At 41.5% G+C, this 12,536-nt stretch overlaps 1 protein-coding gene across 1 annotated transcript in view; it reads right to left on the reverse strand.

Moving 5' to 3' along the window:
* PTH1R (parathyroid hormone 1 receptor) overlaps window positions 1-12,536 on the reverse strand; it is a 390,306-nt gene that overhangs the window by 48,241 nt on the left and 329,529 nt on the right. The window contains exons 5-6 of the mRNA XM_075588076.1: window positions 2,392-2,486; window positions 810-996 (exon numbers count right to left, since the gene is read on the reverse strand). Of these exons, the coding sequence (XP_075444191.1) occupies window positions 810-996; window positions 2,392-2,486 (282 nt within the window). The remainder of the gene's footprint in view (window positions 1-809; window positions 997-2,391; window positions 2,487-12,536) is intronic.

The following is a 12,536-nucleotide window of genomic DNA, read 5'->3' on the forward strand; positions in this document are numbered from 1 at the left end:
ACTGGAACCTGGTACTGTACTCGGGGTACAGGAATTCTACATTGAGACGGCTGGGATCCAAGGCTCAGCCCCACTGATGGAGATACTGGGGAAGGAATCAAACCTAATGAATACAATGTATATGGGCTATTACAATTTCTGGATATGTATTTATTTTAAATAATTGCATTTCCTTCTGAGTATTTTTTTATTTGTTTAAATGCTAGTTTTGAGGTTTTTTTTATTAAGACGGTGAAAATCCGAAGTTGCAAAATAAGTAGGGATTCATGTTTTTTTTGTAAAATCAGTGGGGGTGGGAGTGGGGGGAGATCCAGTGTTTTCCTTTTATTAAAAAAAAATCAGTGTTTATCAATGTTATCCTTGGAAAAAAAAAAGTGACACACATTTAAATAAGAGGTTAAACCCAATAGCAAAATATGCTATATTTCCATTTATCCAGAAGTGGAAGAGGATCAGTGGTGGTTTTGTGATGGTTTTCGTTTAAAAACGAAAACCAGAATCCCTAAACATAGGTGATGCAAATGGTATTGATGTTACCAAGTGGTCCTTAGCAAATGCTCCACATATGAACTGAAAAAGTGTAATGTGAGGCATTTAGCTGAATGACTGATACTGTGTTGTCAATACTGCGCTTTGGTGAATGATCCCCGCTGTGTAATTCCATTTCAATATTAGAATCCTGCCCTGCCCCCCCCCCCCCCCCCCATCCCCCAGGTAAAGTATTTGTACTTCATTCAATATTTATCTTGGCAGAGAGAAGGGGGACATTTCTATAAAAGAATTACTGGAAGCGATTCGCCATCACTCACAAAATATGCCTTGTCTGCTGGAGGGGCCTCTGTGATCGATTTCAAGTCTTCTTGGGAGATCCGCTCCATTTCCTCCAGCGCAGATCCAGAGTACAAGACTGCATCTTTCACAAAGATACTGAGCGCTCTCAGCATGAAGGACACGAACAGGTGCATGTGGATGTAGTTTCTCGTGCAGTGTAGACGCCTGATAGGACAGGAGATAGGACTTTTTTAGAATGTTGCCAGTGTAATAGTCAGGGAGCCGGCGGCTCAGCTTGGGGAAAAAAGAAACTGAACTGCAGCAATTAAAAAAAAAACAACCAGGTTGAGATAATTGGCCAAGTAAATAGTGCAGCCTTAGGGTGTATTAGCTGTATTTGAATGCTAAAGTATCTTCTCAGTAGAAATGGAACATGAATCTCAGGGTGGTGTCTGCCTGTGATAGGGGGCACATTTGCCAGAGGTGTTTGTTATTTTATCCTTAACGTGACTTACCATACTAATTTAGCAATATGCATTACTGTAAAACATCCCTCATTGCTATTTGTGCATCTTGCTTGAAAAGACCAGTTGATTTTTTCCCCCCAGAATTGTTTGACATCATTGATTTTTTTTTAACGAATATTTCCAAATGCACAGCCACCCGAAAACTCTGGGGCATCAGTGTTATTGGCAGGTGTAATGAAGTTGTAGATTGAGTCCTTAACCCAGAGGGGCCTCAAATCCAGTCCTCAAAACACCCCTTGATGTCAGGTTTTCAGGATATCCCTGGTTCAGCGCAGCCTTCGACTGACCCACAGATTGAGCCACCTGTACTGAAGCAGACTCTTCGACTGAGCCAATGATTGAGCCACCTATGCTGAAGCAGGGATATCCTGAAAACCTGACCTGCTGGTGAGCCCTTGAGGACTGGAGTTGGCCACCCCTGCTTTAAGGACAGGAGATAAAAACTGTTTCATGGTGCATAAACAGCAAATGTGTAATAACCACTATTACCATCATTACCGTGATCATCACCTATTGATTGGTGACGGGACTGATTTTACAGTTCGCATTTTAAATCTGAGCCCAAATATGTCTGTTTCCCTGCAGCTCCATTAGATGACTGAGATCTAACCCACCTGGAGAATTCCAAGAAATCTGATGCTTTTGGAGATGTATAGATAGAATTGTTCAGAAGTGTTGAAAAACTGTATTTAACAAACAATATGCAGTATGCCCAGCTACTCTATTTCACTGCTTAGAGTTGAAGTAACCATGCTGATCCTTAAGAAAGTAACAGATACCCATCAATGTACTAATATAGGCACAGTTCTTCCCAGCTGATGCTTGCAAGACTTTACAAATCTTGACACATGATGATTCATTATAGCGGTATAACACTCTATACCGTAGCTTTGTTATTGCAAAGCTTGAAGGGCAAAGGGGCTTCTTTAATATCAGCGAAAGCGGCTGATTGGGTATAAAATAAGCCCTTACATCTGGAAGTTGCTGATGCTGCTAATCTGCATGTGTCAGTAAATAATTGATCAATTAGAACAGTTGGAATATATCATGCATTTACAATGAAATGTTAAAACCAAACAGCGGAAACAGTTACCTGAAGTATCCCAGGATGAGGACGGCAACGGTCAGGGATCCAAGAGACATGGAATACCCAATAGTATAAATCCAATACAGGCGATCAAAGACCTCCTGTAATACAAGACATAAAGAAAGAAACTAGTCAGCAGCATTTCACTGGGGGGAGGGGGGAATTAAGTTGTTATAAGCAGCACCCCCAAACATAGTACAAATATAATATGTCAGGTGCACGGGAACGGACGGAGGAATCCTGAGCCCTCCCAAAACTAGTACAAAAAAATTGGGGGGGGGGGTGTTTGCAGCAATCAACGAAAAATATAATGATTCAACACTGGAATATGCCAAAAACATTATTGTATTGAAACAAATAAATAAAATACAATGTCACGGATGCTACACAAATACTATACTTATGATCTAAGTGTACAAACAGTTGCCAAAACAGCATTATAAGGAGCGAGGGGAGTGGGGGAGAGAAGGGGAATCACAAGGGGGAATAAAGTGAAAGGTAAGGGGAATGCAGTATAAGACAAAACTGAACAGAGCTGACAGGCGGCCCCAGAGACCAGACTACAGCACTGATAGAGGGATACATACGTATGGCTTTTGAGTAACAAGCTTGTGAGGACAAACATGCACAAACAGTTACAAAGAGGCAATGGGGGCCCTTCTCCTGAGAGCTTAAGCCTTACACTCTAGAAGGAATGAGGGACAATGTTGAAGCAAGAAAGTGAGGTGGCTGCGCATCGTATGATAAGGTGTGGCTCAGGTTAGAATATGACCCAGTCTGACAGCAGAAACCATGGAGGGGCAGAGGGGTGGATTTTACATAGGGTGGAGATTGATCCAGCTGCAGAGCTGGTCCCAATAGGGTTAGAGATGGAGGTGAGCTGTATGCTATAACTAATAAATATATATCTTTCCATTATTACCGAGAACTATTTACTGCACCGACACACTTTATTCGAGCAAATACCCGGTATGTACCTGGCAGATACCTGGAATGCGCCGCTCCTCACCTCTGACAAGCCCCGTTGCATTTGCCTTCCCAGCCTGGGTTCATGCCTGGCTGATGGGCGGCTGATCTGTTAAATGATAATGATTAGGATTTAATAGGCTGCAATGCTTCGCGTGTCTACCAGATGGCATAAATTCATGAATTGTAATGCAGTATATATATATGTACTGTGCAGTATTGCAGCAAACGGGAATAAAATGCTTCAATCCCTGCCGGAAAATAACTCAATGCACTCGGGCAGAAAACAGTCACAAACCTCAATACACCCGGGTATACCCGTATTCGTGGGACTAGCCGAGCTCGAATAAAGTGTGTCGCCAGTGTACACCTTTATTGTATTCTTTATGTAGCGGACATGTAAAATGGCTACAGTCATCTCTCCTGCTGACAGTAAGGCCTGGTAAGTTGTGGGCATGCCAGCAGTAATTATGGAGGTTTGCCCTCACACCCTGGTGGAGTGCCCTGTGTATGGATGGGAGTAGTCACATGCTCTGACTCCATGGTTAGTGATGTCAGAGGTGTGTCAGCTTTCAGAGTATACATAAGGCACAGCACTGAGCCTAAAGTTAGTTCTGCAGGAGTTCTGTCAGAGATCTGCATCCAAGTTCAAGTACTAGCCTAAGAGACTGGAAGTTATGTTATAGTAACCTAGAGGAGACTGTGTCCAGGGACCTGGCACAGGGCAGTGATCCCTGCGGGGATAGGGAATCCCTATCTAAGGAGAGATACACCTTTTAAAGGGAGGCACTGACTACAGAATGAGTGGCTAAGAATATACTGCGAGGGGCAGCTAGCCTACATCATCCAATAAAGATGTTCTCATTCACAAACCCTCTCGTGTACATGTGTGGAGTGAATGTACAGAGAGGAGCACCACGAAGGAGTTCCTCAACAGGATCATCCCCTTGCGGACGCAGGGACCCTGATGAGGTGGAGGCGCTGCACTGGAACTAGGTGAGACTCAGCACACTACCTCAGCTGCCTGTCTGGACGGGTCCTCCCCATACACCATCATGCGGGAGACTCAGGAGTCCTGTTGCCAACAGGTGCACCACCAGACACTATCACACTGTAATGGGGACCGGTTAGACCACAGGGGCCAATGTGAGATTGGGTGGGTCAGGCCGGTTCACAAAAACCGTTACATTTACTTTATGGATACCCGTTAAGGTGAACACCACCAGAAAAAAAGGTATCCGGGTTAAGCACCGTGTTTTCCACAGAACATGGAGCATATTTTCTGTTTTTCTCTGTTCTACTTACTCGACACGTGTTCGATATTTTTTCTCCAATTCCTGTATTGTTCAGGATAATCCTGTGTTCAATATTGTCAGAAAATTCAAGTCATCAGCACTATCAAACTTTAAAGCAACCATTGCTCCCAATATCAAGTCTTTTTTCCCCATCTTATATGCAGCAGGGCGTCACCAGAGATGACCTGTGGCACATAAAGCCCCAGGGACCCCACGATTGCCGCAATATTATATTTGTTACTTTTGCCGGTACTTGCAAGGAAATGTAAAGATGGCCGTGAGGTTACCCAAGCTCAAGTCACAATGATGTCACAGCTTTCTATTGGCTGCCAGAGTGTGGTTGATCCCATTCACCATATTTTTTTCCCAGACTATAATAATTGTAAGAGAATTTGAAATACTAATTTTTCAGGAATCAGGGGGTCTTTCCTGATTTAAAAAGGCAGCACGCATAAAGCCTGTTTGTAGCTGAGGAGTCCAGCAGGGAGCTGGTTAATTGTAGCTAGGCTCAATTAGCCAGTCTTCACCTGGCTCATCAGGCCGTTTTAAAAATGTGCTGCACAAACGGCATGAATCTAGCACAGGGGAGCGGTGTGCTGAGAAAGAGAGATCCCAAGGAACAAAACCCTCTAGTCCTGGACAAAGAGGTCCCTGGAACCCGCCAGAGAGTGCATCTCACAGACACTAATCCAGGCACCGAGACTGATATAAAAAGCCCCCTGCTTACAGGTGCCTCTTTGGACTTTAGGGTCAGACATTGGCAAGAGGCATTGCATCCCAGCCTTGCAGATGGGAAGCGTGAGTCAGTCCTTAAAAAGGGATAGGCCTTTTTGATTTATTTTGTGCTGACATGAAGCTGTATTGTTTTAACGCTACGGACTAAATAAATGCCACTGTGTTTTCCCCAATGTGTTGGGAGAACATCTGGACTTATATATATTCTGTAATCAACTGGATCACGGCGAGTGGTCAAGTTACCAGCACAGGACAAAATTATATTTCATGAAGTATTTATTGTTCCATCCAACACTAGTTAGGTTATTTAGTGTATGACTGCTTTAACAATTTTTTTGAACGTGCTTATACATATAATTTCTTTGAACGTGCTTGACGTGTGTGTGTGTGTGTGTGTGTGTGTGTGTGTGTGTGTGTGTGTGTGTGTGTGTGTGTGTGTGTGTGTGTGTGTGTGTGTGTGTGTGTGTGTGTGTGTGTGTGTGTGTGTGTGTGTGTGTGTGTGTGTGTGTGTGTGTAATAGCATGTGGGTTGTATATACAGCATGAAAAAGATTTGTGCTGGTATGGGAATGCACTAAAGTGCCTATGAGCTGCAAAAGTAAAAAGCAGCAGTTTAGAAAACTGGAACATTTAAGAGTACAGGTAGGTGGTAAACTATGTGCCTGGCAGCAATTCCTGTTCTACAGAATCCACAGAGACAGAATCAAAATGACTATCTTCTGCAGACGCTGGTTTATAGCAGGAGTCACTAGGACAGAAGTCATTTCTGGTTCAGTATATTTGACAATCTTGTTAATACAGGAGACCCATTTCAGAAGGCTGAGAACAGGAAGCTTATTTTTCTATTAGGACAAGCCGACCTTGACAAAAACATATATTACTTCCGCACACGTCTCCTGAGGGTACTTCATGGCTTCAAGCTGCAAACATTTCCAAATTATTTCTGTCCAGAGGAATTAGGGTAGAAGGAAACAAATGTGTCTGTCTAAATGGAGAAAGAAGATGTTTGAACTGTATAAAAATGGGTAATTTGAGAGCAAATATTGTATATTTCTATGTTTTACTATTTTTTTTTATTGTGTCTGGTTTGCTGCAGATAAGGTTTTATGCCAAAAAAAAAAAATACAAAATACAGATAAAATATTTGACATCATAATTTTGTTTCAGCTTTATCACTAAGACTTTAAAAATGAAGACTTAAATGATACATTGACCAGGTAGGATTTCAACAAGCAGTTTGATTTTCACTAAGATGATGTTACGAATATTAGCATTCAGCACATTTTTAATCCGAGAGCCCCAACAGAGAAAGGTTTGGCTGCCGCAAAGGGGCAGAAAAAGACAAACATATCCTTACAGGACTCGTCTTGATGCTGGGATATATAATAGAAAATCTGAAAATAGTGACAGTCAACAATTGTAATTATTAAGGGACGTTATAATATCTCTTGGGGTCCTTCTTTCAGTAAAATAAGCTCTCACAATTTTGTATAATCTGCATTGCTTTATACAGCAGGATAGTTATTTTTCAGCGACATGTTATTTTTCCAAATGGTTTCCAACATGAACACGTCCTTAAAAAGATGAGAGGGAGAGAGAGAACCTGAAACAAATACCACTATAAATGTTACCATAATCAGAATAGTAAAGGTAAAAGAAGTGTATCCCTGACGTTGCTACTAGAATAAAGATAATATCAAACAGAAACAGATCATCCCTTGTTTGCCCCATATGAGTGTGCTTTCATCCAACCTTGTGTAAAATTAATTATTCACTGTTTTGTATTCCAATTATCCCATCATTGGGAATAGCAGGGTAATATCATCTGATTGGACATAGGGGTATAATAGTATCGATTTGACCCCCTGACGAAGCACCAAAGTGTGAAATGCGTCAAGGTCAGACGAAGGTCACGCAAAAGTCACACCATTTCCGATATCAGCATCAGCAGTGTGAGGAGGGTTTGAAGGGAGCGCGCCATTCATCCTGCCGATGGTGATCTCCGGAGCTTTGTTCCCGTCATTCCACTTCCCTGAGCCCTAGTACAAGTACATCACTGAGCTGTTATCTTACTAAAACAAGAAACAAAGAAGTCCAGAGTAACATCCAATGTGACAAAAAAACACAGTGGAATACCTATTTATCTCTTGAAAAAGGGTCATTTAGTTAACCCTTCGGCCAAAGCGTATAAGCCTGCGAGCCACTTTCAAGGCATGACCAGTTCGCAGGTCCTAACACTAACTGATTAAAATCCTTATTTACCTCTATAATTAGAGGAAGGATGGTCCTGGCATTGAACCTGTCCCATCCAGCTGCATGAAAAGAAAACCTGCTTACTTGGAAATTGGGGAGGGGCGAGCTTTAAACCCTGGGTGGGAGGAGCCACTAACCTCCAAAACAGCTATGAAAACGAGATGGCCGATACCCGCCAAGCTGCTGGACCACACGGCCGATGAGAGGGCCCGGCTGCAGAATTGAATTCAGAATTCAATGTGGACACAATGAGGAGAATAAAATAGGCAATTGCCATAAAATGTAACACCCATAATAATAATAAAATAAATTAATAGAGAGATTGATGTTTGGTCTCTCTATTAATTTCTTTTATTATTATTATGGGTGTTACATTTTATGACAATTGCCTATTTTATTCTCCTCATTGTGTCCACATTGAAAATTAATAAATAAATCATTCAGAATTCAATCAATTTGATTCAATTTAATAGATTCCTCTCCAAGGGTCCGGTGAAATTATTTAATCCAACTTTTTAAACTTGTTTTAGCCTTAATGTATCTGGCTATTTTTTCTCCCATTTATATTATTCTGTCATTTTCTGATCTTAGTTTTTTATCACACAATCTATGGTTACTAGATAGTCTCTGTCTATTTATTGTCATTTGATATAGATGAAGTATCAATTGTTTTTGATCTTCTACTAACTCTGTTCTCTTTTATCGTTATTTTTAGATATTAACATGTGTTTTCTTATATTTCAGATTCATTTTTTATTAATTGATTTATGTCCCTACACCCTCTATAATTCATTTTTTATGTAATAAACTATTGGTATCATGTGATGTTGATTTTAAATTGATTGTATAAACTCATTTTTATGTGAAGGTACAGCTGCTATATTTGAATCAGCTGTGTTTATATTGATGTGATTGGTCCAAGGGTTTTTTCTCTGGCTCTATCACAGGGGTCTGAGGGATATATAGTTTGCCTATAAGTTTTTCAATACCAATCCCTGATGAAGTTGGCTAACGCTAATGAAACTAGTTGGAAGTGAGGCAATCTGCTGTGTACATCATTATTTGTTCCACATTTCCTGCACCAAGACTGCATTACCCCTTGCACTTATACTATTGTGCCGCTGGGACGCTCCGATCATGTGAGCGGCAGTACTGTATGTCGTTAGTTCTCTGACGTCATCAATACCCGCCGGAATATTGCCGAGTGGAGTCAGTATTTCCTATACACTGCACTGACCGGTTCTACTAGGACGGAAAGAGCGCCTTACAGGAGCTAATATCCTCATGGAGGGGGACCCCGGATGCTGTATCTGACTCCAGACGATCAGTGCGGGAGAAGCAGTTTGTGGTAACATGTCCCTAACATATTAATGCTGTTTTACTATTAACTTTGATATATGTGCAATACCTATCTGTGGACTGAATTTTTGTTTTATTCAACAATATACTATACCATGAGACATTGCGCTGTTTCTCTTTTCTTTTTTCTATTACAGGGTCACTCTGAAGGATTTTCCAGTGACGCCTTAGAATCCCTTTGATGGAAGAGGCAGCTGAATTATATTTGTTAATAAACCGTGGACAATAATCTTGATCAGACTCCAAATTACTTTTTTCAATTGTCTCATTTGATATTTAACTTTGGATTGTTCTAGCAGTACATCCCGATCGACCTGTATAGTATATGTAGCCATGCATAATAATGGTCTGCAGCCATCTCCTCTGCTGGCAGTAAAACCTGATAGGTAACAGGTATGCCAGCAGTAATTATGGAGGTTTTCCCTCACACTCTGGTGAGGTGCCCTATGTATGGATGGGAGTGGCCACATGCTCTGAGTCCCAGGTTAGTGACATCAGAGTTGTGCCTGCCCCTGAGATATATAAGGCACAACACTGTCAAAAGTTAGTGGTTGGTTGCTGTGGTTTGGCTCCTGCCAAAGGAAGTGCAGGATAGCTGTTGTGCCCACTAGTGAAGTAACTGGTGGCACTTTTTCTAATCAAGCCTGTCGAGGCCACACTGTTTCCAGGGACCTGGCACAGGGGTGATCTCCCTACGGGGAGAGGGGATCCCACTCCAATTGGGAGGGCAGTACCTGACAAAGGGACAGCACGGAGGAATGTGCGGCTGAGGCTGACAGCTGCACAGGGGCAGTCTATCACATCAAGAGAAACAATAAAGATGCCCTGTTTAAAGATACCCCCACTGTGTGAGTGTGAGATTACTCAGCAGTGGCAGTCACCACCGAGAAGGAGTTCCTCACCAGGACCATCTCCCTGCGGAAGCATAGATCCTGATGAGGTGGAGGCGCTGCACATGAAGTAAGTCGGACTCGCACCCACTACCTCAGCTACCTGTCTGGGTTGACAATCCCCAAACACCATCATGCGGGAGACTCAGGAGTCCTGTTGCCAACAGGTGCGCCACCAGACACGACCATGTAATGGGGACTGGTTAGACCACAGGGGCCAATGTGAGATTGGGTGGGTCAGGCCATTCAGAATACCCGTTATATATACTGTATACAGTATATATGTATGTCAGCAGGGACTTGTGTTCTAGAGCAACTTTACAATATACATTCTCTAAAGCTAGATGTATAGAGATTCCGATCATTATTATAAATTGCAGGAAGAATGAAACATTTACATTTTTAAACAATTTATTTTCTCCATATTTATTTTTGGAGAATCCAAAAACACAGGAAATGTATATTTGAGACATATCAATGTCATAGATATTAAAATGATTGAAAATGATTTCGAAAGAACATGTTGCACCCAGTATTCCTATAAACTGTGAGAAGCCCAAAGCTCATTTTCCTTACAGAAAATACACAATAACGTAACCCTAATATGTACACCTGCATACAAGGCATTGAGGAGCACATTCATCAAGCTATCGCACCCTGATCCAGCATTAAGTGACATGGACATGAGTGGAAGATAGCGTCAGAGCGGGTGGGATGTAGCACATAAGGGCTTGAGAGAGCAATAGCTACGTTCAGTATCAATATCAGAATCAGAATTGAGTGCATTTTGTTGGCAATGGAGAAAGCCGGGGTGGGCAACTCCAATTTTCACAGGCCACCAACAGGTCAGGTTCTCAGGATATCCCTGCTTCAGCACAGGTGGTTCAGTCTTCAACTGAGCCACTGATTGAGCCACCTGTGCTCAAGCAGGGATATCCTGAGAACCTGACCTATTGGTGGCCTGTGAAAAGTGGAGTTGCCCACCCCTGGGCTAGAATAAAGCGTTCAGTTTTCTCTGTGAAATGCTCCTTGATTACATTATACTTACACATATTGATTATCAGGGGCATACTGCAGCATCCCCCCCGGTCTGCAGCCATACAATCCAACACTCGAAAATCAAAGCACTTCTCTTTCAACAATTACAGCAGTTGACATCCACTACCACTGAAATCCACTACCTTTGATCACTGTGTGACAGAGCCAGGGGGAATCCCTAGTAAGCCATAGAAGAAGGTGGTTTGGGGATTATTCTGCATTTAAACTTGTTTAACCCATTCCAGTGAGGCAGTAAATTTAGTCTATTAAATGCACCTTTAAAATAGGAAAGAACACAGTTTTGATTAAGGGAGAAAAAAACCCAGCAAGCAAGATAATGAGCAGAGGAGGAAGTTCATTCTCGCTGTCCAAGATAGTGACTTACAGTAGCTGCTCGGACATTTCTGATTTCTCTGTGTTTAGCTTTCAATGTTGTCCTACACAACAGAATGACCCCGTGTTCTGCTTCAGACATCTACGGAGCTTGGTCACAATATTATCTATTTAAGACCTCTCTATATAATATGCTGGGAAGGCATCTTCAGCTTGCTCTGGAAGATTTCAGCTTCTTGCTTTGACAAGACGTCTTCATAGCATATTGAACAAGGGCCTCAAACAGCATCTTTCTCATATTTATACTATCCTCTCTCCAAAGGCGGTTTCATGACCATTGTGTCCACTGACTGGTGGAGGGAGCCGGCATCAGTCAGAACATTTTTGACTTGTGTCTTATGCTTCGAATGCTAACATAATACAATAATAAACCATGTGTTTTGCTTTAAACACAGTGCTGTATTACATCACATGCAACCACAGCTACAGTAAAACAGTATGTTCTCCCTTTGGTATTCTGCAATTTATTTTTGAAAAGTCTGCAGATTGTTTATAGTACATTCTCCAGTTAGATATTTTCAAACAATAACCTCATGTCTGTCTCTCCAATGTTTTTATTGTTTTGTATCATTTCACATATTTTATTGGAGCAACATGAACATTTCCCAGTTTCTTTTATGCACAAGTTTCCAAGACCCAAGCCACACAAAAAGGCAATTTTATTGTTAAACTGGCAGCACATACAGTATAATTACAAAAAAAGTGTGATTTCCCAAACCGCACCATGAAATGTAATAAACGTGTTCATTAACCAACCATAGATTTTTACGCCACCGTAGAATCTGATACATCATCACCTAGGGTGTTAAATATTAAACTGCATGGAAACTCCTATTGACTTGGATCACAGAATAATGAATAAACTTCCTGTATGTGCATCATGTAACTCAAAGACACAATCCTCCTTTTGACATTCCCCAAACACACATGCTGGAATAACATTGTAGTTAGCCACCTTGATACAGTCATGCAAAGAGGATAAAAAAAAAAAACCTCTTTTGGCCAGAATTGCTACAAAACTGCCATGATATATATCTCCCTAAGAGATTAATTAATGCTGGACATGTCTTTCTTAACAGCAATGTATCAGATGTAATGTTATCCTTTGCTTACATGTGGGAGTTGCATGGTGAAGATACGATAACTGTATATAGCCCATGCTCAAAATGGAATACTGTATATCTCATGCTCTGTGCTTATTTACGCATAAACTCAAAATGACA

This window comes from Ascaphus truei, chromosome 2 (genome assembly GCF_040206685.1).
Source record: "Ascaphus truei isolate aAscTru1 chromosome 2, aAscTru1.hap1, whole genome shotgun sequence".
Lineage (NCBI taxonomy): Eukaryota > Metazoa > Chordata > Amphibia > Anura > Ascaphidae > Ascaphus > Ascaphus truei.